General features: G+C 36.2%; 1 protein-coding gene across 2 annotated transcripts; it reads right to left on the minus strand.

Moving 5' to 3' along the window:
* Positions 1–849: 849 nt before the first annotated feature.
* On the minus strand, positions 850–21835 carry LOC104905693 (uncharacterized). Of its 2 annotated transcripts, XM_010694303.4 has the most exons (13): positions 21560–21835; positions 18868–18990; positions 18716–18742; positions 13586–13676; positions 10968–11011; positions 10134–10232; positions 8051–8108; positions 7883–7935; positions 6227–6328; positions 5510–5575; positions 2518–2636; positions 2194–2365; positions 850–1119 (listed from the first exon to the last, which is right to left on the minus strand). In XM_010694303.4, the coding sequence occupies exons 1-13, from the start codon at positions 21671–21673 to the stop codon at positions 1060–1062; spliced, it is 1128 nt and encodes a 375-aa protein (XP_010692605.1). In that variant the 5' UTR covers positions 21674–21835; the 3' UTR covers positions 850–1059. The 2 variants fall into 2 exon arrangements, with proteins under 2 accessions (XP_010692605.1, XP_019107768.1); XM_019252223.3 differs by lacking the exons at positions 7883–7935; positions 8051–8108.
* Between the last annotated feature and the right edge of the window lie 125 nt (positions 21836–21960).

Consider the following 21960-nt stretch of genomic DNA (forward strand, 5'->3'; position numbering starts at 1 on the left):
GTTGAAGAAACCCAGAACTTTAGTTGGATAAAAAAACTAATTCTAATGAAGAACAGATTGAATAATATTTGAATTTAGCTTCTTAGTAATGTTTGAAGAACCCATTAAAATTTCCCAGTTGTTGTGTTCGAGAAGTGTTGAAATTTCTTCAACATTTCCGCCATTGGAGAGATTCAAGGTGGTGAGATTGCATAGAGATAATATGAGTCGTGTATTTTCTGTGTAAAAAAACAATAATAACTAAATACTCAAATATCATAACTATTTATCAAAAAACAATAACTAATAGCCAGAATCACAACTATCAACCATAAAACCATAATTAAAGGTCGAGGCTGAGAATTCGAGGAAAAAAGACTCGTCTCACGTTAGTGTTAACGTGAGACGATCTTTCATAAGACTTTGCGTTTTTCTATAACTTTATTTTCTATTCTAAAGTTTTATTTTTTATCTTTAGTTTTTTTGGCAGTATTGGTTTGGCAAGTTTGATGAAAGCAGCGATAAATTAGACAATGAATATTCTAAATTAAACACACATATTTAAGTCAAGTGCCCATGACCCAACCAGAAAAACCGTGTAATTGCAAATCGGATACCTGATTTTTTTGGATCCGGACATGTACCAACTTTTCGTCTCGGAATTTTTTTTTTAAGTTCAATCTTTTTTTTCCTCTCCACTTAGACCACTCCGCCTACTCAGCTTCTTGTATTCAAAGTGATTTGTGTATCTACTCCAATGGTACTATTGTTGCGTACCATTATGGACGAAGATCTGGGTATTACCGTAAAAGCGGGTACCAGCATGTCCAGGTATCGGGAAATCCAGTTATGAACACGGAACACCCTTGGTTAATAACCATTACCCTTGGTCGGCACTTTTTCTTTAAAAAACAACAGGCATATATGCCAAGAAATTTACAATAAACTAGGAGGAAAATATGGGATGAATGAAGCAACGAGTTATCTGATACCTTTATGATTTTCCTATACGGCACTATGCACATAATAAGCTACTCTGGAACAAGACATTACAGCAAACTGAAGGGTAACTTTTCCGAGTTAAGTTGTGAATGAAGAAGAAATAATTTTGAAAAGTCCATCTGGATTATCAGCATGCACCTGTATCAAAAATAAGCCAAGGATAGCCGACATGGGCTTCATATTAGAACACACTGAAAGAATAAGACCAAAATAACAAGTAGCTAGAAAGGTATTTAAATTAGCATACCTATGCGGCTATGCCACATTGGTATGTTTTTAATCAACGTCAACAAGTAGCTATTAATGTAAACATCCGATGACATAAAAGTCCTTTTTATTCAGAGCTAGTGCGGAGTGTATCCATCTTTTTCTCCTATTCCAATTTGTTTAATTTGATCTATTACCTTAAGTCCTTAACTCCTTATATATTTTAGTTCTTTCTCACCTTTTCTCACGCACATAACTAACAGGAAGGGAAACGGTAGAGCTTTACCCCCATTGAAATTTGAAGCAAGAGACTACAAATCCAACTGAAAGAAGACAAGGTCAAAGAGGAGGAGGTGTATTGAAACAAAAAAATACTCGTATTTTGGAATCAGGCAATATATCAACTAAAACGAATTAGAATAGTAGAAAAAAAGAAAGTATACTAAACGAGTTAGCTCTGGGTAAAAAAAAGGGACCTATATGTCATCTAATGTTTATATTAAAACCTATTTGTTGTTGACAAAATAACACGAATATGGCAAAGGTATGTTAAGTTAAAGACGTATCTGGCTAATTGGCCACAATAAAGTGATTCATATAGATTTCAACAATCACAATAGAACGTAAATCATGCTAATAGATAACCTTCTCAATAGACACTGTTGGGCAAATGGGTTTTGCATAGACCCTTGCAGTCGGCAAAGACTAAAAAATTGACCCATTAAGTGATGCTGATACTGTACATGATTTTGGACATGATTTAGAACTTCTCTTATTGCAATCAGCAATATCGCCAGTGCATACTTTTCTGTTGTTCTTTGGAAGAAAGGCCACTAATAGGTTCTTACTATTTCCCAGGTTTTCTATTGATGAATTCAGAAACATTTCAGCATTAGAAGTTCTTTTTCCCACAGCAATCCCGTACTCCCAAGTCACTTATAGCATGGCAAACATGTAAAAACACTGCAGGTAATCAAATTGCTCGATATTAACATAAAAACTCACCCAGTGTCCCGCATCTTCAAGGACATGCATTTGCACACCACCTCCTTCATCAGCAGCAAACTCCTCAGCAGCATGAATACGCCGGATATCCTCAAGGGCCCATCTATGCAAGCTCCTCTCTGCCTTTAAAAAATTTACATGCACACCTCGAGGAACATCTTCAATAATTTTCCTGCGCCAAGACCAGATCAGTGAGCAAATCGAGTTTCACTTGTGTGGAACTGGCAGAAATATTCTGAAATAACGCTCACTAGGTCATTAAGTGCAGTTAAGTGCTTCTTTCACCGTAATGCACGAGTACTAAAAACAGAAGGTTGCCCATACCATAAGTTTGTTTCTTCAAAAGAGTGATACATTTCAGAAATTCCTTCAAGATCAAATACCCATGAAAAGGATGATCCTATTCCAAGTGGGCCGCTATGCCGGAGATTAGTTGCTACCCACTGAACACAAACACAATCATAAAGAAGAGTTAAATAACTTACAGCTCTACAATATGTTATTCTTTTTTTATATATAAAAAAAAGCCCTCCACACTAGCAAGTGAGGTTAGCCAAAATTCAGCCAATAAAGTTTCATAAAAGTCTTTTGTAATCCCCTAAAATAAAAGAAAGGCTTTTGTAATAATGTCATACTGATAGGAATCACAAGTGAAAATGTATGAGATATGAAAGAAAGAAATACTAAAGAATCAGGCCAAAAGGTAATGTTACTACGATTAAATCAGTATTATTTTTACCAACTACAAGTTTACAACTCCTAAGCATTGGAGAGATTAGGAGTAATGACTTTCCAAGGGAATGAGATACTGAATAATATTCTGAAAGAACTAAATGCTGTTTTCTACTCTTATTTATAGACCAAATTATTCTTCCTTGCTGCTTACTAGACTTTATAGCTAACTCTGCTACTGAATATACTTTCTGCTGCTTTCCCTCAATCATCATAAATTGTTTAGAGGGACACAAGAATGGTGAAGAGAATCAAGGACCTTGCATTTCTTATTGTGAGTCTGGTGTGCAATTTTTTTGATTCTCTTCTCCATTTTCAGTACAGAATAACCCATACTCCTCTACATTGATTCCCCACCCCCTTTCAAAGGTTTTGAATTCCTCAAAAATCCTCTACACCCTCACCAACATGATAATTACCAATCCACCATAACCCTAGGAATAATTATAGCCAGTCAACCATCACCACTGGTGTCAGCAATCTGTTCACCAGAGCCACTGCTGCCACCACTGCCGCCACCGGTAAATACCAACTCCAAGCACAGCCTGTGAACACCTGACCATCCTCACCGCCAGATCCGTACTATCCCACTGCCCAACACCCACCTCTCCATTAACCATTTCCAAAGGCATTTAGGGCCATGACTTATTTAGCCACACCATGATAACCATCTAAGGCCTTGTTCTTCACGACTTAAATTATTTTTCACGTATTTCTCCATGCCCACAATAACCATGAGTCCATGACTTACTTATTTCAGTTTAGGCAAGCTCAATCAGTCAAAAAGAACAGGGCTTAAGAAGAGAACAGTAAATTGATGGAGATGGAGGATAGGGGTCTGAAATGTTATTGGTCAATTAACCAGTAAAAATCGGTAACATGCTTATGAGCCTATAACATGGTCGAAAACACCCAAGTCCATCTTTACAATTTCACCATCAAATTAGTACATAACGAAAGAGAAAGTAGTGTGGTGGTCTTGGCGGTGTTCGTTGGCGTTCAAGGTGGACGGTGGAGGAGGGTTGGCTGCAAAGGAGAAAAGGATAATTGGGCGTAGAGGGAAGAAAGCACCATAGTTATAGTTTTTTTCTTTTAGTAACAGACAACTAACCACATTTACAAGAATTGAATTGATTTTTCAGTAGAACAAAACATAGGAATACAGCTACCTTGATTTCTTTCTTTTCCCCTTATGGTTTCTTTCTTTTCCCCTTATTTACCCACCTTGGTTCCTTTGCATTTCTCCTTATAAACCAAACAGCCCTAGTTTTGTTAAGCATTTCCCCCATTACCCTTCTTTAAGTCTCCTACTTATAGAATATGTGAATAGCACAGGTGACCTTGATTGATCCCTTGCACACAAACACACACAAGTGCACTTACAGAAAAATAAAACAAAATAACACACAGGATGTAAGCATCATATATTTCCACAGAAGCTTGCTGTCTCACAAAAACAAACTACTGAGGGATGGCAAAATATCATTCAAATTGTCACTGCTCAAGCAATCATGCATATAGATGCTTCACTTAATCAAATAATCCCGACCAACTAGCAGATGAAGCTAAGGCAAATTGACCATACTTTTAATTCAAGAGTTTCTATCACTTAAGCCCTAAGGGACTTGACAAAAATTTAAACTTATTCTACTCCCGGTGTTTGGGTCAACGACCCAATAAAAGTATTGTTCATCGCCTTTAATTTCTTCATTCTAAAAAGAAAAGAGTGAGTACTCATTTCGATAACAAACAAATAGATATTCAATACTTTTCATATAAGATGATGAATAAGAAGCACGCTAGAACAAGAAAAAAGAGTGGCCTTCAGATATAAGTACATTTCAAAAGAAACAAGTGACTTTATGCATATTGTATTACCAATTCCAAATTCTTGGATCCTCACTGTTGCATTCCCTTGCACAGAACGAGCACTTGATTACACTGGTTTCACAAAGGTTGTCCATATTTCTATTTCGGGCATACTTATGTTCAAGTACTACACTGACCATGGCAATATTCAATGTTCTAATGGCTTTACTTAGCATGTCTTTTCACCTTATCTGAAATCTCCTACAGTCGCACTAGAACACTCATAAAAATTACAAAGGAAGCCTTAACATCTTTTCTAGATTTCTGTACAGTTGAAAATTAGTAGCAAATCTCAGTACCAACCTGAACAACAATGGACTAAATCAAATGTATAAACTTAGTGCCTTTCCTTCTCATTTTTTCTTTAGTCTATAAGATATAGCATTTGCAAAATAGCGAACCAAATGCTACATACATCACTTTACTTTTGCAATAACCTTCTTTCACAAGGTTGTTATCGTTGTTCTATATAGCCTCATCAGAGTGTTCTATATAGCATTATAATAACAGCATCAAGTCCCATGTAATTGAGATATAATTCAGGAGAAGAATTCGCGGACAAATGGGTTAGAGGGAGAGATTGATTACAGGAAAATAAAAAGGTTTTTGAAAGTAATGCCACCGCTAAAGGTGATAAAGAGATAGCAAAAACTGAAAATAATCGATTGAACTCGGAAGATTTATGCATTAGGTTAGCATATATCATAAAAAATACCTGTGCTACATCCTTAGAGAACCCTTCTTGCACAAGGGCATCCATGACATATTGCTTTGATGGAACCTTCCTCAACCAAAAATTAGCAAAGTTACATAATATAATTACTTAAAAACACAATTACAATAAGTGCAGATTACAGAAGAAATAAATGTATGTAACTCATGCAGCAGCATCTACAAAATTTCATGGGTTCCAAGCCTAATCTGTGACAGAAATAAAATAAGTTGGTTTGTGTCCCCATAATGGACATTTTCGGCACAATCCACTAATAGTGGCTGCACAGGGTACCATTTTGGCACTGTCAAGTATGGCTCTTTGCTCATTTTTATGAGGCATGCAATGGTATCTCCTTGTATAAAATTAATATTGTATTATGATTCTAGAATAATGCTGCTTAGTGTGACTTATGGGAGAGTACAGAAATGACTGATGGTCATTTAAGGAAGTCAAGTCACAACCATAGTAATAGATATTGGGATGATGAGACAATAATTTACAAAAGTAGGAAATACTATTTAAGAGAAGCATCATGGAAGAATCTTAGAGGTAGTAAATCTGGAGGGGAAAAAAGAAAGAGAAATTAAGCTTAATTTTATATTCTGTAATGGGAAAAAGAGGATTGCATCTTTCTTTTAATTAAACAGACAGCCTGCAATATGCTGTATGGCAGAACAAAAAAAGGCTAGCATTTCAAATCAAACAAAATGAACAAACCTTTTCAGGCATTCTCCGAAGAAAAGAAATAAGTTCTGCTGGATGATCTTCCCCGTGCCCACCTGGTCTTACTTTTCCTGGAGTAGCATCTAAAACCCAAACCTAACGGAAAGCAAAAAGGAGTATGCATGGTTAAATTAACCTATTAAAAAAGCAAGCCAAATAAACAGCGTAAAGTTTAAACTTCAAATGATTCATATCCTAAGTTTCAGAGTTTCTGACTACAGCTTCAAATCTTTCTCAGTAATACCCATTGCCTAGAAGAAATTTAAAAAGATAAAGGCAGGGAAAGACTGTAATAACCAAGGAAAAAAGTCGCGGATGCGGTCGCGGATGCGTCTTGTAACGGATGAATGCAATGGATCGCGGCGTGAATTTTTTCAAAAAATTCACATTAATATGTTCTAACCTTATTTGCATTATTCTAGTTTATGAAACATTATTACAGCATAAATTAACAAAATCTATTCTAATATCATGTTTCATCAATTATATAATTAATTCATAAAATATTTTTAACCAATGTCTGAAAAGAACGGATGTAATGGGAATATAAACGTTATGACCCGGCGAGTTCGCGTAATAGAACGGACAAGCGAGAAGTATGTGTTTTTTATTAGGAAAATTGAATTTTAATAATCCAACCTTTGAGCGGTCTTCTTAAAACTGTCCCACATGAGTTATATTTGAACAATCCAACATTTTGGTGGTATCTTTCTCATAATGGTGACTAGTAACCTGAAATTCAGGTAATTTTTTCCCCTCCTACTCATTTCTCTCTCCTCTCCCTTCACCTCCATATCTAGTTTGACTCCCCAGTCCCTTCCACCGGCCCCCACCCCCTCTCTCTCTTCATCTCGACCTCTCTCTCTTCCTCCTGGCTCTCTCCTCTTTCTCTGTCTCTCCTTGAATCGCATTGTATTCGTCATCGTGGTTGTACAATTTCTCTCGTCGAGCGGAGGTTGTGTGGTGGTGGTGGTCTTCGTCGTTAACAATGGTGGTTTTGGGAAAACTCAAGGTTAAGGGGAGATGCGAGGGGTGGAAAGAGACGAAGAGAGGGGGGAGGGGCGACAAGGGCATGGGGCGAAGGGCAGAGGGGGGAGGGCAGAGACAAAGGTTGGGGTGGGGGGTTGGTTGCCTGCGAGGGGCAGGGGGACTGCAGGGGGTTTGCTGTGGGGGTGGGAACCGGGTGGCGGGCTAGGGTGGGGGTGGGGTGGGGGTGAGGGTCAGGGGTTGGCATGGGGTAGTGGTAGTGGTGGCTAGGTGGTTGTGCTTGTGGAGAAAAAAAGGTAGAGGGACAAAATTGTCCAACCAATGAGAGTGTGACACGTGTCACACTTACCAGTTATGCCAGACACAAACAAATCAAGGACCATTATTCAAAAATAACTCATAAGTGGGACTGTTTTAGAATGACCGCTTAAAGGTTGGATTATTAAAATCCATTTTTCCTTTTTATTGTGGCGTTTCGTACGGGATTTCGTCGAACGACAAATCCAAAATTCGTTATGCAACGACCATCCTGTAACGGCACGTAAGACTTTTAATTCCATGGTAATAACAGCCAAGGATTGGACTAATGACATGTTCATAACCCTTCCAACAACCAACATTGAGTTTTTGAACATCCAAAATTCCAAATAGTTTCATCCTCACCTTAACAGGTCGTGCAAGAGGTTTTGCAGCTTGCTCCACCATGCTCAAGACAACTGCATTGCTTTTCCAGAAATAATCATTAAGTACTTCATTGAAATATATATTATAACATAAGCATCAAGCACCATCGTAATCAAATCACTCAATGTAGTCAAATAAATCAAGTACCTTTTCCTCCGAAGCTATGACCAACTAAAACTCGAGGTACGATTCGGAGCTGGGCAACCTAATTAAAAAAAAACGTAGGTTTTTATTTGGATTGATGGAAATGATCGAGAAAAGAATGAGAAAAGAATTGGTAGGAAGGGATAGTCCTTCATATAAATTCTTAGTTACTACAAAGAAAACACAAAACCTTTTAGTAACAAGTTCATAAGATTTCGGAAACAAAGTGCTAGGTGAGCATCAGTGTAATTTTTGATCTCAAACCAGAATACTTTAAACCCAGAGAGCACTTTTAAATGGTTATAGACTCTTCCACTATTAGGCATCAGAGACCTGTAAAACAACTAACTGGTCAAACCTTCTATAGTTCCTGATTGACTAAACAGGGATGACACAAGATTTTTTGCAATTTCTATAAATCCTCTCTACAACGAGCAGAACCATCAATAGATTCTTTACAGCTCTATTTACAATATTAGCAAGTTCATAGGTGAGTGTGGTGTATATATTACACACCATTTCACTGTATTCATATAAATACAGGCCATGAAGTACAAAAAGATAGAGGAATACTAACACGCTCCGGGATACTTAAGATGGAACTAAGACAGTCTTTGTTGTGTAATAATTTCCAAGAATCAGTTCCAGCAGGTCTCGTTACGGATCAAATAATGCACTAAATTTGATACAGGTATGTCTGTTTAGGGAATAATCAATATTCACGAGTCTTCCGGAGCTCCAATAAATTGCATCAAAAATGAAGTCAAGACATATCATCAGAAGACATTAGATGGACATCAGCATGGTACTTGCTTGTTATGGGGAAACCTGAAACATGAAACGCAGAAAAGTAGGATCTTTTGCAACTGCTCCCTTCCTCCCCCAACCACCCCCCCCCCCCCCCTTCTCCAACAACCCACAATCCTTCGTTGAGGAATGAAATTCTAGATCGTTCAACAGGTTTTGTTAGTACAATAGTTCAGGAAGAAGTACAGTTGTTCAATGGCTGTGATAGAAAAATCAACGACGGGGTTAGCACACTACTTACACTAACACATTCAACTGGAGTGAAAAGAATATATATTTCCCACAGGCTCACAGCACATTCTTAGAGCGTACAATAGCCACATATATGGAGGATTCTTTTCTCAAAAGCTTGCATCAGAGTTCATATTTTTTCTATTATTCCTAAATATAAACCGACTCATTTACCCGAATTGCCAGATCTAAAAACAAAAACAACCTTGGATTTCAGAAAGATGCTCAACCATGAACCAGAGGCATTAAAACAACCATGCATAGTCCTCCTCCTTTACCTAAAATGAGGTTATGAATTATGAGAGCAGCAAAGAGTCCAGAAACCAGAATTCATATCTTCAGGCTATACAAAGAATCAAATATCACGCATTCAAGTCTCCAAAAGTCAAAGCGAAAATTATCTTCCAAATATTCTATGATACTGGCCTTGCACTAATTCCTTTCTGTGCTCTGCTTCTGGGTTGCAAGTACAAGATAAAATACCAGAATCCATCAAAAAGGTGCAGATAACAGATTTAAAAAAATGTGAGCAACTGACAGCTGTCATAAGTGGCTTAATTGATGCAAGTACATATCAACCAGACAACCAATTTTGCTATGTAGTGAGAAGCTGGCAAAGCCATCAAAACTTTTTTTTTTTTTGACAGTGACAGCAAGAACAAACAGCCATCAAAAAAATATTATATTGCCACAAAGCAACTTAGCTAGATAAAAAAAAATAACAATGTTTCGATGGAATTTTAACAGGGCCACGAGCATGGAAGCTAAAACCATCTAACTGTGCTTTGAAAAGACATAGAAAACCTATCAATTATCACACATCATATGCTGTAAAAAGGCAATGTCAAAGAATCGTAACTCCAACATGCACAAAAGCATAACGTTAATGAGATCAAGAAAATCATTGATAATCAAACAGCAGAAAATCCCTTACTATCCAATGTACGAGGGACAAACAAAATCTCATAGGGATAACCAAGACGGCTAGTCCAGTATGTCTTAAGAGTAAGGCACTAGGATACATATAACCAAAGACATGAAAACCCACCAAATTCAAGACATCACGAGCAGCAGCAGCTACAGTATGGGGCAATCCTTTCTTATTTGATGCTGAATCACCATGGCATCGCAAATCTACTAGTAGAAACTGTACCAAAAGAAAAAAGTAATTATTCTTTAAATACAACAAAGAATAAAACCTTCAAAGGTTAATAAGCAGCCTTAACAGTGTTCATATTAGGAAGTGCAACAACAGTTTAATTGGTCATGTTAACCAAAACTAGGAAAATATACAAGACATAATTGAGTATCTCCAATCTATAGGTATAAATATACGGTTATGACTGGGCTTTGACCACATTCAAAGTTAACACTATTTCCATCCAAAAAGGTTTATTCATCCTCCAAATCTGAAAGCAAATTCCAGATCCAAAGTGAAATGAAGTCAAACGCTTTAGAAAGGGCAGACTAAGGTCATTAGAAGCAACTTTGTTCATTCGATAAAATTTGCATGGATCATTGTACTGTACACTACCCTCCCCCCCCCCCTCCCACAAAACCCCCAAATAAAGAAAGAATAGAAAGAAGCCCGAAAAAGCCACACTCTTTAAGCCATTCCAATTTTAAGGTTAATCGTACGCATTATCAAAAATCTTTCCTTATCTGACCAAGTTTTGCTAGCTGAGACTCAATCTGCATGCCTAAGGTGGAAAAGATTCAGACTTGGTCAGAATATCCTCAAAGATAATTCCAAATATACAGGAGTTTATGATGACCTCATTCCGTCTGCAACAAGCAATGTTACAAAAAGGCTACAAGCAAGTACTTGGTTTGCATTATACAGTTAATTCAGTTGACCAAGATGAATAAAAGGGGAGGTTACCTGCCACATCGGGAAACTTTTGGCCAACCTGCGAGCAAAGGAACCTAATATTCAAAAACAACCATGAGTAAAATCATCATATAATTTTTGACAATTTTCAAGACATTGTTATCCAAAATCCTTAACCATTGTAGAGCAAATGAGCAAAATGGAAAACATGAAACTGAATGGTTGTTTGGTATATAGGAAATTATGTAGGCAATTCCAATGATTTTCTAATTTGGATAGTTGTTTGGTTGAAAGGAAGTGGGAAAAATGGGGGCAATGAAAAATCATGGGAATTTGAAATTCTAACAAAATTTGGAAATTGATTTACCTACCATCCCCTTGGTCACTCACAATTCCTACATAAATTCCAATGAATTACAACCTCCCTTATTACTACCAAACAACTTAGACTAAGTCTTACGAATTTCATCAGGGAATTAAATTCCCACAAATTGTAAATTACTATAGGAAAATAATTCCCATTACAACCAACAAGCATTGAAAAATTTCTAGGATCATTGTTAATGAGGAAAAGACTAAGAGCATGAACTTAAAAATAGATTTGTATTCCTTAATCAGCAAAATTTATTGCAATACAAATGTTCACATTCACAACTCTCTCCCAAGGTAAGAACCAAGAAGTCTTGGATGATGGTGATATAGGTCTACTTGGGAATCAGGAGAAAATGGCATTAGATAGGGTAGAGTAGAGAAAAACAAATTATGCTGATGACAAGATTTGACTCTGTATTTATTCCTTCCACTTTACCCCCATTTTTGCAAACTTTTGTTCTTACATTAATTCTCCTTTTAAGATTTTCTAAAACCTTTACATTTGTTTTCTTCACATCTATTATGCACGTCATTCGGTTTCTTACTCCTTTTACGAATTCTCTCCTCTTACTTTCCTCACTTTCACTTTCTCATTTTTCTTTGTTTACTCTCTAAATTATACGGGTTAAAGTGGATTCGATTGGATTAGACCTTGCCAAATCCAAATCCAACCCATAGTTTTTTGGACTCGAGAAATTGAGTATAAATCCGATCCAAAATTTTTCACAGTCCAGTCCGATTATTATATAATATGTTTTTTTTTCCTGATTTAGGTTTATAATGTTTTCTCATGATTAAATCGTTGAAATTTGAAAAATTGGATTCATTACATACATTCCATAATGTTAGTTACATACATCTTTAAAGTCTAATAAAATGCAAATTGCAAAACACAAGGCGCCAAAAGCTTTAAAGTAACTTTTGCCTTTTCACTTCTCACTTTGGAGTTCTGGAGAGTAAGTGAAAATTCTAACGCTAGGTAAAAAATTTAGAGCGCAAATATTAAAAAGTCCAAAATTTCAAGAAAAAAAGTCAAACAATTATATATACACTAAAATACTTTTTGGACTGGATTTGACTTATTGGACTACAAAAGGGTGAGTCCGAAACTGTAGATCCAGTCCGAAAATATTTGGACTAAAAAATTTGAGTCTGCGTCCAGTCCAAATATTTTTCAGTCCAATTCAGTCTGACATATTTGAAGTGGACTAGATTGGACTTTGGACTTTTCGCAGTCCACTTATATCCCTAAAAAATTATTCTTATATTCTTATTGTTTCATTTGTCATGGATACGAATTCTTATGACGGTTCATATAAGCCGACCCCGAACCATTTTGGGATTAAGGCTTTGTTGTTATTGTTGTTGGTATTGCTATGTTTTAAATTGAGATTCTAGAAATTGGTTGGGAATTCAGATGAATGGATTACAATCTTTTGAAGCTGATGGTGAGATTAAACTTTGTAAAGTACTTTTACTTTGCCCTTTTCTAATGCCTTCCTCTTTGATTTCTAGAACTATATCTCTGTAAGAACTTCCCTCCTTATTGCCTTCTTTTTTACTTTTCTTTGACATTTCTTTAAGAGTTTATGATATGGGGTAGAATTTGTAGATTTATCATTAATGGGTTGAATTTCCTACAACTTTAGAACTTAGAATGGGCTAATTCGTTGGGAAAATATTTTTTGGCAGAGTAGATTACTTCATTACTAAGTTAGTGGTAGATTGATTCTCTAATGGATATGGACTTTGAAGACCTTGGCTTTAGTATTTCTTGCCAATGTCATTTCCAGTTTATCATTTTCACCCTCTTTCTGTTTAGTCCTGTTCTGCTGAAGTTTGTTGCTTCATAATCCATTGGCTTTTGAACCCATAAATTGATCCTATTAGTACAATATATACTTTCCCCTTTTTACGCTCAATTTCTTTTTAGTTGGAAGAGCCTAGTTTTAATAAAAAGCTTCAAAGTTATCAAAAAAGACAGATAAGTTACTACTTCCTCCGTTTCTTTTTACTTGCAACATTTCACACCTTTGGCAATTCTCTATAACTTGCAACGTTTCCATTTTACGCAATATGTTCTCTCTTTCTCTTTCTAGCACATGGGCTTCTACTTTTATATCTCTATATCTCCCTCCTCTTCTTGATCCTTGTGCAAAGAGAAACGTTGCAAGTAAAAAAACAAAGGAAGTATATGTTCTTACTGAAAAGGCATGTCCAAGAATTTTAACTTTTAAGCAAAAGTAACAATAGTTCATATGCATCTACTATCTTGACCACGGGGACAGGATCAATACCCCAATTCTTCCGACAGCCAAGAATGCCATGTACAAGAACTGCAGTTGGTGGCTCAGGTACTGACTTGTCCATAAGAGAGCTCCACTTGACCTGAGAACAAAATAAGTCAAAGTAGATAAGCTCTGAGCTAGTGCAAACTTCATACATTATAAAAAATCGACAACAAAATTTGGATATGGAAAAAATGAGTTTATCCCTCAAAAGTCATAATTCATATAAACCAACTAGAGCTAGCAAAAGTTGACCCAACACAATAACACGAGATAATCAATGCATCAGATAAGCGGGTTAGGGTCAAGATCTTTGGACATGTTTAAACAATTAACCTATTTAATTACATGAGATATGTTAGTGTTGAGATTTCAAACACAAATATCATAAGCTCCAATCCGTTTACTTTAAACATATAGAAAATTTTAGTACATTAAAGATAAGAGTGAGTGCAATGTAAATTAATTTCTTTGGAAGATCGATTCGCTCAAAATAAATTCTTCCCCGTTTCAAAATGCTTGCATTAGTTTCGTTTTACACTTTGTTTACATAGCAACATAGAAGAGAAAGGAAGAGCGGGAAGGGTAGAGAGAAAAAAGGGAGGGGGTGATGGAGCTCCATTTCCCTCCAAATCTATCCAATTCTAAAAGGATAATGTTTACGAGAGGGAGAAAATGGATCCCTCTCTCCCCCACTCCCTCTCCCTCAATTTTTTCACCAACCCCTTATCCAAATAAGGAAACTTGTTCCCCTACGGCCCTATTTGCCCTTACCTCCCTTTCCCTCCATTTCCTCTTATCCAAACAAAGTGTTAAGAAATGTCAGATACTTACAACTAAGCTAAAAATGGCAACTGTTCCATAGCCAAATGCCACATTTAAACCTTCTTAACCAACTACCATGAGTCCATGACCCACTCCCTCCTTATATCCCACCCCTCTCTCTCTCTTTCCTCACCCCCTCCAATCTCCTTACCAACCAAAGCGTGGATTATGACCAAAAGCACACTGAGCACCTAAAAGGAACATACCATTCATATATAATAACATGAACTTTTCTCATCAACTTTTCTAAGTAAAAAGAACACACAATTCATAATCAAAGAACATCTATAATTTCCATTTATAGGAGAACATAGGTCATAATGAAATAAACACACAGCAAATGAGCATACTATTTACATTAAAAGAACATACCTTTTAGATTTAGATTTGAAAACAGTAATCTTGTTAATGAATTTGAATTATTTCTTGTTAAAGAGTTTATATTGAGTTAAATTGTCACACAACTCACAATTTAAATTTTCAAACAATAATTGAGAAACTATAGATAAAGACAAAGACCTCGGAAATCCAAAGGAAGAATATACCAGAAAAAACATGGTCTAAAACTAAAGAGCATGACTAGAGGTGACGGATCGTCAACTATTCGGCTCGGTCAAAGCTCGACTCGGAGGGGCTCGATTCGAGTTCGGGATCGGCTCGAGACCTTAACGAGCCGAGCGTGAGCCTAATGGAATTCGGCTCGAAAACTTGCAAAAACGTTCAATAAAATTTAGATTATTATTTATATTTTAATTTGTAATCCACTTGGACCTTAAATAGTACTTCACTAGGCACTAAAATTTTGTACCTCCTTGGTTGGAAAACAAAATTTTATCTATTTTCTTCACAAAAGGAATGAAGTATATATAAAAATATTTGAATATTTAATAATTAAATTATTTAATAATTGATCATTTAAATGCACTTATAGTCTTATTGTTACAAGGTTGAAAGTATTCTTTAATATATGAAGTCCCACATTGAAATTTTGGTGAAGTTAAGAAGGAAACCAAGTTATAAAAGCATATGTAGGGTGATTTTTTTTCTTTAACAAAACATGCAGTCACATATCGAAATTTTAGCAATTCTAAGAGGAAACCAAGTTTTAAAAACATATGTAGCATGAGTTAAACAAAACATGGAATTCCACATCAAATAACTTAGTGATGCTGAGAGGGAAACCAAGTTATAAAACCACGAGTAGGATAAGTTTGTTTTTTTTTTTCAACAAACCATGAAGTCCCACATTGAAATCTTAGCAATGCTAAGAGGGAAACCAAGTTATAAAAGCATATGATGGGTGAGTTGGGATTATTTGGTTTATATAGTTGGGCCTATCGACTAAGTGTATATTTAGTTATTGACTTGGGCCTATACAGTAGGGCCTAAGCCCAACTTTTTCAAACTAATTTTCGAACCGAGCCTCGAGCTGAGCTTGGACTTTGTCCTCTCGAGCTCGAGCCGAGTCCAAATAATTGAGGCTCGTCGAGCTTCGACCTCGAGCCGAACTTGACTTCCACCAGTTTCGAGCCGAGCCGAGTCTGAGTATGTTCGGTCTTGGTTCGGCTCGTTAACATCCCTAAATAAGACTAATCTCTACTTATTGAAACAGACATCGTAATAAAAAGAACATACCATTTGAAAATGAAAGAAGATGCAATTAAAATTTAAAGAGCATATTTTCTAAATAAAATAATGTATAATGCAAATGAAAAGAATATATCTAATCATTTACCCAAAAAAGAAAAAAAAAGAACATACACATAAATAAAAAGACCCCCAACATCTACATCATGTTATAAATAAATAAAAACTTCATCGATCATCTATATCAATTAAAACCGGTAAACTATTAAGAAAAATGATTTTTTTAAAAAAAAATAAAATAAATGATAGTACATCCTAAAACTTAAGCAAGTAACGGTACCAATTAAGAATTATAATATCAATAATCGTTTTCTTTGAAAAGGTAAAAGAAGTTGCACAATTTAAGAAAACAAATAACATCTTTTTAAAAATCATGGACTTTAAAAACGGTAAACAGTGGGTGCATGTTCCTATTTGCACTTACCAACCCTTAACTCTATCAACCTCTCAGCCCCAACCACCACCAACCCCACCTTAAGGAATTAGTCCTACCACCAATTCCGACAATCACCACCACCACCACCTTAAGAAATGTTCTTCTGCCAACCAATTCCAACAAGCACCACAACGATTGCTTGAAAACAATTGCCCTCTTAACTAATCAGAGTTATTGGTTGTCAAAATTGACCATGGCAACTCAATGGCCAAATACAACCACCAAGGAGTCTAATTTAGTCTTGCTCATTTTCTTCGTGGTATTAAATCTTGGTGACAATCACCACAATGTGACAACATTGTCAAGATTTTTAATTTAAGCTTATTGCTACCAAGATATTTCGTCACAACAGCCACAAACCATCTGCATTGCCCATAACGTGGTTCCACGATCGTTGACCGAGGACGAGATTCTCAATAAAAACCCACAATATTTAGAAAATTGGTTAATACCCTTTGATCTTGGATAAGGTGTAGCTTCTTTGATGTGGTGTTTCTAATGGTTAGGGGATAGCGGGAGATCCCCATTTCCTCATCTCTCCTAAATCTGTCTTTCGTTCCATTTTCTCTCACCGTGGGTGGTTGTAAAGGTGGTGTTGGATAAAGATGGCGCACTTGAAGCTAGATGTGGGAAGGATGAGTTTTGGGATGGCCGTGATGTGGCTGGCAAAGGGGCCTTGATGTCGGGTGGTTTAAACGCTGATTGAGGTTGTCCGAGATCGTCTGTGGTTACATGGCAGTGAGGATAGGGGAGGGTTGGGGATGTATAATTAGTTTTGTTCTACATGTCCTTTTCTGGGCCCAATAACACTTGCTTAAAAGGACACCATCAGAGTAATGCGCAAGCACCCATAAATTGCACCAATCACTGTTCAAAAATAATCAAAATACATCTCATACACTCAAGCTATCTTTTTTCTCTCATATCTATACTTTCAACCGAGCCTCTTACCTGAAAAGAACAGTGATAACTGGAGGATTTAGAAACACCAGCTGAGGGAGAAAGCAGACAGAAAGAAGGGTATCGTTAAAATTTTAATCTGTCTAGGTGGTGCTGAAGCTGATTCATTCATGCTAGTCTGAGGCGATCTAGTCTTACGGTTATCCATTGTCCACATATGGTCTCTTTTTTCTAGAGTTCTAGGTGCTCATATTGTATGGGCTTCAAGTCCCCACCCCCATTTGGATTTATGGGCACATGCTGAATGATTCATAAATTATCTTGGAATTAAAACTCTCCCGTTCCATTACAAATGGCTATTCTATAATGGATTTTTGATGTGTCGTTCCACGAAATCCCGTTACAGAACACCATAATAAAATCACATACTTCTCTCCGTATGTCCCGTAACGCGAACTCGTCACATCAGAACATTTTTATCCCCGTTACATCTGTTATTTTCAAACATTAGCCAAAAATATTTATGAATTAATTATATAGCTTATGAAACATGATATTATGATATATTTGATTATGTTATGTTGTAATAATGTTTCATAAACTAAAACAATGCAAATAAGGTTAGAACATATTTATGTGAATTTTTAAAACAAATTCTCGCCGCGTCGGCCGCGATCAGTTACATTCATCCGTTATAACCCGCTTCCGCAACAAGGCAAACGTTATCGCGATCGCGACCAAGAAAAGCCCATGTTATTGTAGTACAGCTAAAAATGAATAGGACTTCAACCATTCCTTTCCCTTTGTCCAATACCTAATTCAGTTTTGCTAGACCCTGCACTTTTCCCACCAATTTTCAGTCTTTCCACTCATATACCTAATTTAGTTTTGGTAGACCCTGCACTTTTCCCACCAATTTTCAGTCTTTCCACTCATATAACTAATTGAGTTTTGGTAGACCCTGCACTTTTCCCACCAATTTTCAGTCTTTCCACTCATAACAACCATTTTATCTTCAATACTCCACCAGAAAGGGCCCTAAACAGCTCAACTCTCATTCCACCTCCTCCCACTAATTTGCTTGCAACCTTCTTGGGTAGCATGGCAATTCTCAGCACTAAATCAAACACTAGTTAATAGGATTTTTATCTCCTACCTTCATCAGCTCCACAGTATTAACTATTGTGTTAAGAGGGAGTGAACTCAAGAATCCTGACTCACATACTCAATGTCACATAAAGCAAAGCATTCCATGCTTAAAGTTATTAATCGACACAATATTCTTAAAGATGAAGATTTTTCATAATGAATACAGATAGTCAGTCACTTACAAGAGCTCCCTGCACAAGATCATACGCCTGCACATATAAGTCACCTGAATTAGTTTAGAAAGTAACAAAAGAAAAATTAAGAAAACATATACATGGTATATAATACAGCAAATTCTTAAAAATATAACTAGCAAAAATTTATAACATAATACCAATGTTCCAAACTGCTTGCCCACATATACATTACGTGCAAGCCTCTCATCTACTACTGCCATATGAATAGTCAAACCTTTACCAATCTTTCTTGATGAGCATGACATGCGAGGCGGTTCACTCTACAGCAGAAGACAAAAAAAAATAGGTAAAAAGATCAAACTGCTATGCATAGTTTTGAAAACCATGGCATCATGACATAAGAAATTTGAAGTCCCTTTAATTATGAGAAACAGCCTAACAGCTTTAATGTGGTTTGGGTGTTTTCCAGCTGAAACACACGCAGTAGCAAACTTCTTCCCTATTTCAGCACATATCAGCTAATATTCTACTTTTTCCTAAAGATTATGCAAACATGATGTTGACAGCCGACAGGATCTATCTTCCTACAAATATATCACTCAATTCCCAATTAGGCCCATTCAGATCAACTTTGATTCAGGTCAATTAAGTTTATATCATGCTTTTTTAATGAGCCACTGGTTCTAGTTCACCTATTTAGGAACAATCAAATTCGGATAATTATATGACTGGTTTCTCACTTTCTTATTATGTCAATCAATTTTGATAATAGTAATTCTCCAATTAATTCTTGATCGAGTCTGTTGAGTATGATTAAAACAAGGTTGCCTGGTGTCAGGCAGAGTTTGTGTCATGATCTGGTAATCGAGTACAAAAAATTATTGCCATGACCTGTCCAACAGTAGTTTAACATGTAGGGAAGGGACTTCCTACCTCAGTTTACTTCATCACCCTTGTCATTGAATTATCAATGATCATTAGCTATATAGCACCAAAACGATTGGGATTTCACAAACAAGAAACCGTATCAGAAACAAGAATAACTAGCCAATTACAAGTTTCACTAGCACATACCTCTAGGGCTTGGGGAACAAAAATGTTCCTTAAACCTGGAAACCAGTAAAAGGCTTCTATGCTTTTCTGATCATTACGACAAACCAAACTCCATTTATGAACTATGATCACCTCCTTCCAATATATAGTCCACGAAAACACTTCACGCACGTCCACCAAACTATTAAAAGAACAAAAAAAAGCTCTACGCTTTCTCGAACTCTCTAATTCAGTCATGAAAGCTGAAACCATTAATCCACATCGCCTCACCTTATCGTTTTGGCCTAATATCTATGTTATAGCTATAAAGGTCCTTTTCTATTTGATCATATCATGCAGAAATCAAATTTGATGCTGACAAATGACACGAGTATAATAAGAAACACAAGTACAATATTTCAACGACTTAAGCATTGAATAATTTAACATAAATACAAATTGTAGTCCTCAATTCATTACTAAAGTACAAATCTCTATTATATAAGAGAACATATGAGGACTTTGGTGTACCCTGAAATGCACAAAATATTTAAAACGTCATTGTTTTAGTGATGAAATAAAATTTTAAAGTTATTTTCTCTTGTGCACAGGAGCAAATCCACTATGGGTTCAATGGGTTCAGATGAACCCAATGAATTTTGGAAAAAAATTGTTTTGTTTTTTTTATAAAAAAAAAAAATTAAATAACGAAAAGTAAAAAACAGACATATACAATTCGCGTGTAACACGAAACACGAAAACTAAGCGCAGCAAGATGGTCTTGTTTGATACTTCATCTCGAGACGCATGGTCACGGGATCAACTCTTGCTAATAATCAATCTCATTTTTTCTTTCTTTTTTTCATTTTGATTCTATCTACTGTCTTGGTCATTAAATCAAACCCGTTTTCCTTTTTTTTTTTTTTCTCACCTATTAGCTTTGGTTTTAAAAGTCTTGGTCACTGCCCTTCCTTTAATGACTCTCTGACACACATTTCCCTTCTCTAAACCCTAAGCAAGACCAAACAGCAGCCACTATTCTCCATGGTTCCACCGCCCCACCACCGGCCACGACCACTCATCGCCTATGGTTGACGCACGCCCCGGAGCCAAAGGTAAATTTTTGTTTTTTCAATCTAAATATATAAATTAAATTTCAGATTTGAAACATTAGAATGTTTATTAATTTGATAAAATTTGTTTGGAGTTTCTAATAATTATAAATAGTTAGCAGTAATTGGGTATATGGGTGAGAAAATTGTTGTTCTTGCTTGATGTTTGAAATTTTTTAAATTATGGAAATAGTTGGAATGTTAGATCACATCGTTTGAGCTATGTGTTGATTGTTTTTTATTATATCGTAATAAATAAATAGTGAGAATGTTGAATGCATTAGTTTTTTGGCCAATTTGTTGTTGTTGCTGCTGGTATAGGTTGTGGAGTTGTTTATTTTATTTTTTTTGTTCGAAAGATCATACATGGAAATGTAACTCTAAGATAACCCTCCCAATCCGGTACAAGAAGCCAAAAACATCTTATTTAGCCATTGTAATTTGATTTTTGAATTAATCTATTGAAAATTTAAAGGAGATGATTGTAGCTTATTTTTAGACCAGCTCCTAACCCATATCCTTAAATTCCTAGATCCGCATTACATCTGTATATCCATCATGTACATATAGGACTAGTAATCAGTGAGTTAACAGTGACACTGCCTTGTCGCATTGCCCGCGTAAAAGGTCCAATTTGAAAAAATCCAAAATCGGCAAAACACATCATACAAAGTACAAACCACAAATTCACAAAAGACTGAAACAAAATCAAACAATAATGAGAAATTCAACATTGAATTCGCACCTGTGAAGATTTCAAAGGCAAATTAACTCCGAACCAATTCGATCGCAACGGTGATAGTCTCTCCTCCAGATATGCCGGCATCAATGCAGCAGAAGAAATAGAGATAGCGGACATCGTTTTGGGGGATTGATTATTTGTTGGTGAAATTGGTGAGTTGAAGAGAGAGAAAGAAAGGCAAAGGTAAAAGAAGTCGGCGCTGGGCGAGTGGGCGGAGATGCCGAAGCGCGCTCTTTTCTGTTTTTCTCTCTATATACGTCGCCTTCGTTCGTTCGTATGTTCGTACGCTCTCCAATTTTTTTTTAAGGGGGATATATCCTCCAAGTTGTCTTTCATCTAGGCTTCGTTTGGTAGGGCGTAAAACATTTTCAGTGTAAAATGTTTTTCATGGAAAATAATTTACA

Source organism: Beta vulgaris, chromosome 1 (assembly GCF_026745355.1).
Source record: "Beta vulgaris subsp. vulgaris cultivar EL10 chromosome 1, EL10.2, whole genome shotgun sequence".
In the NCBI taxonomy this organism is placed as follows: domain Eukaryota; kingdom Viridiplantae; phylum Streptophyta; class Magnoliopsida; order Caryophyllales; family Amaranthaceae; genus Beta; species Beta vulgaris.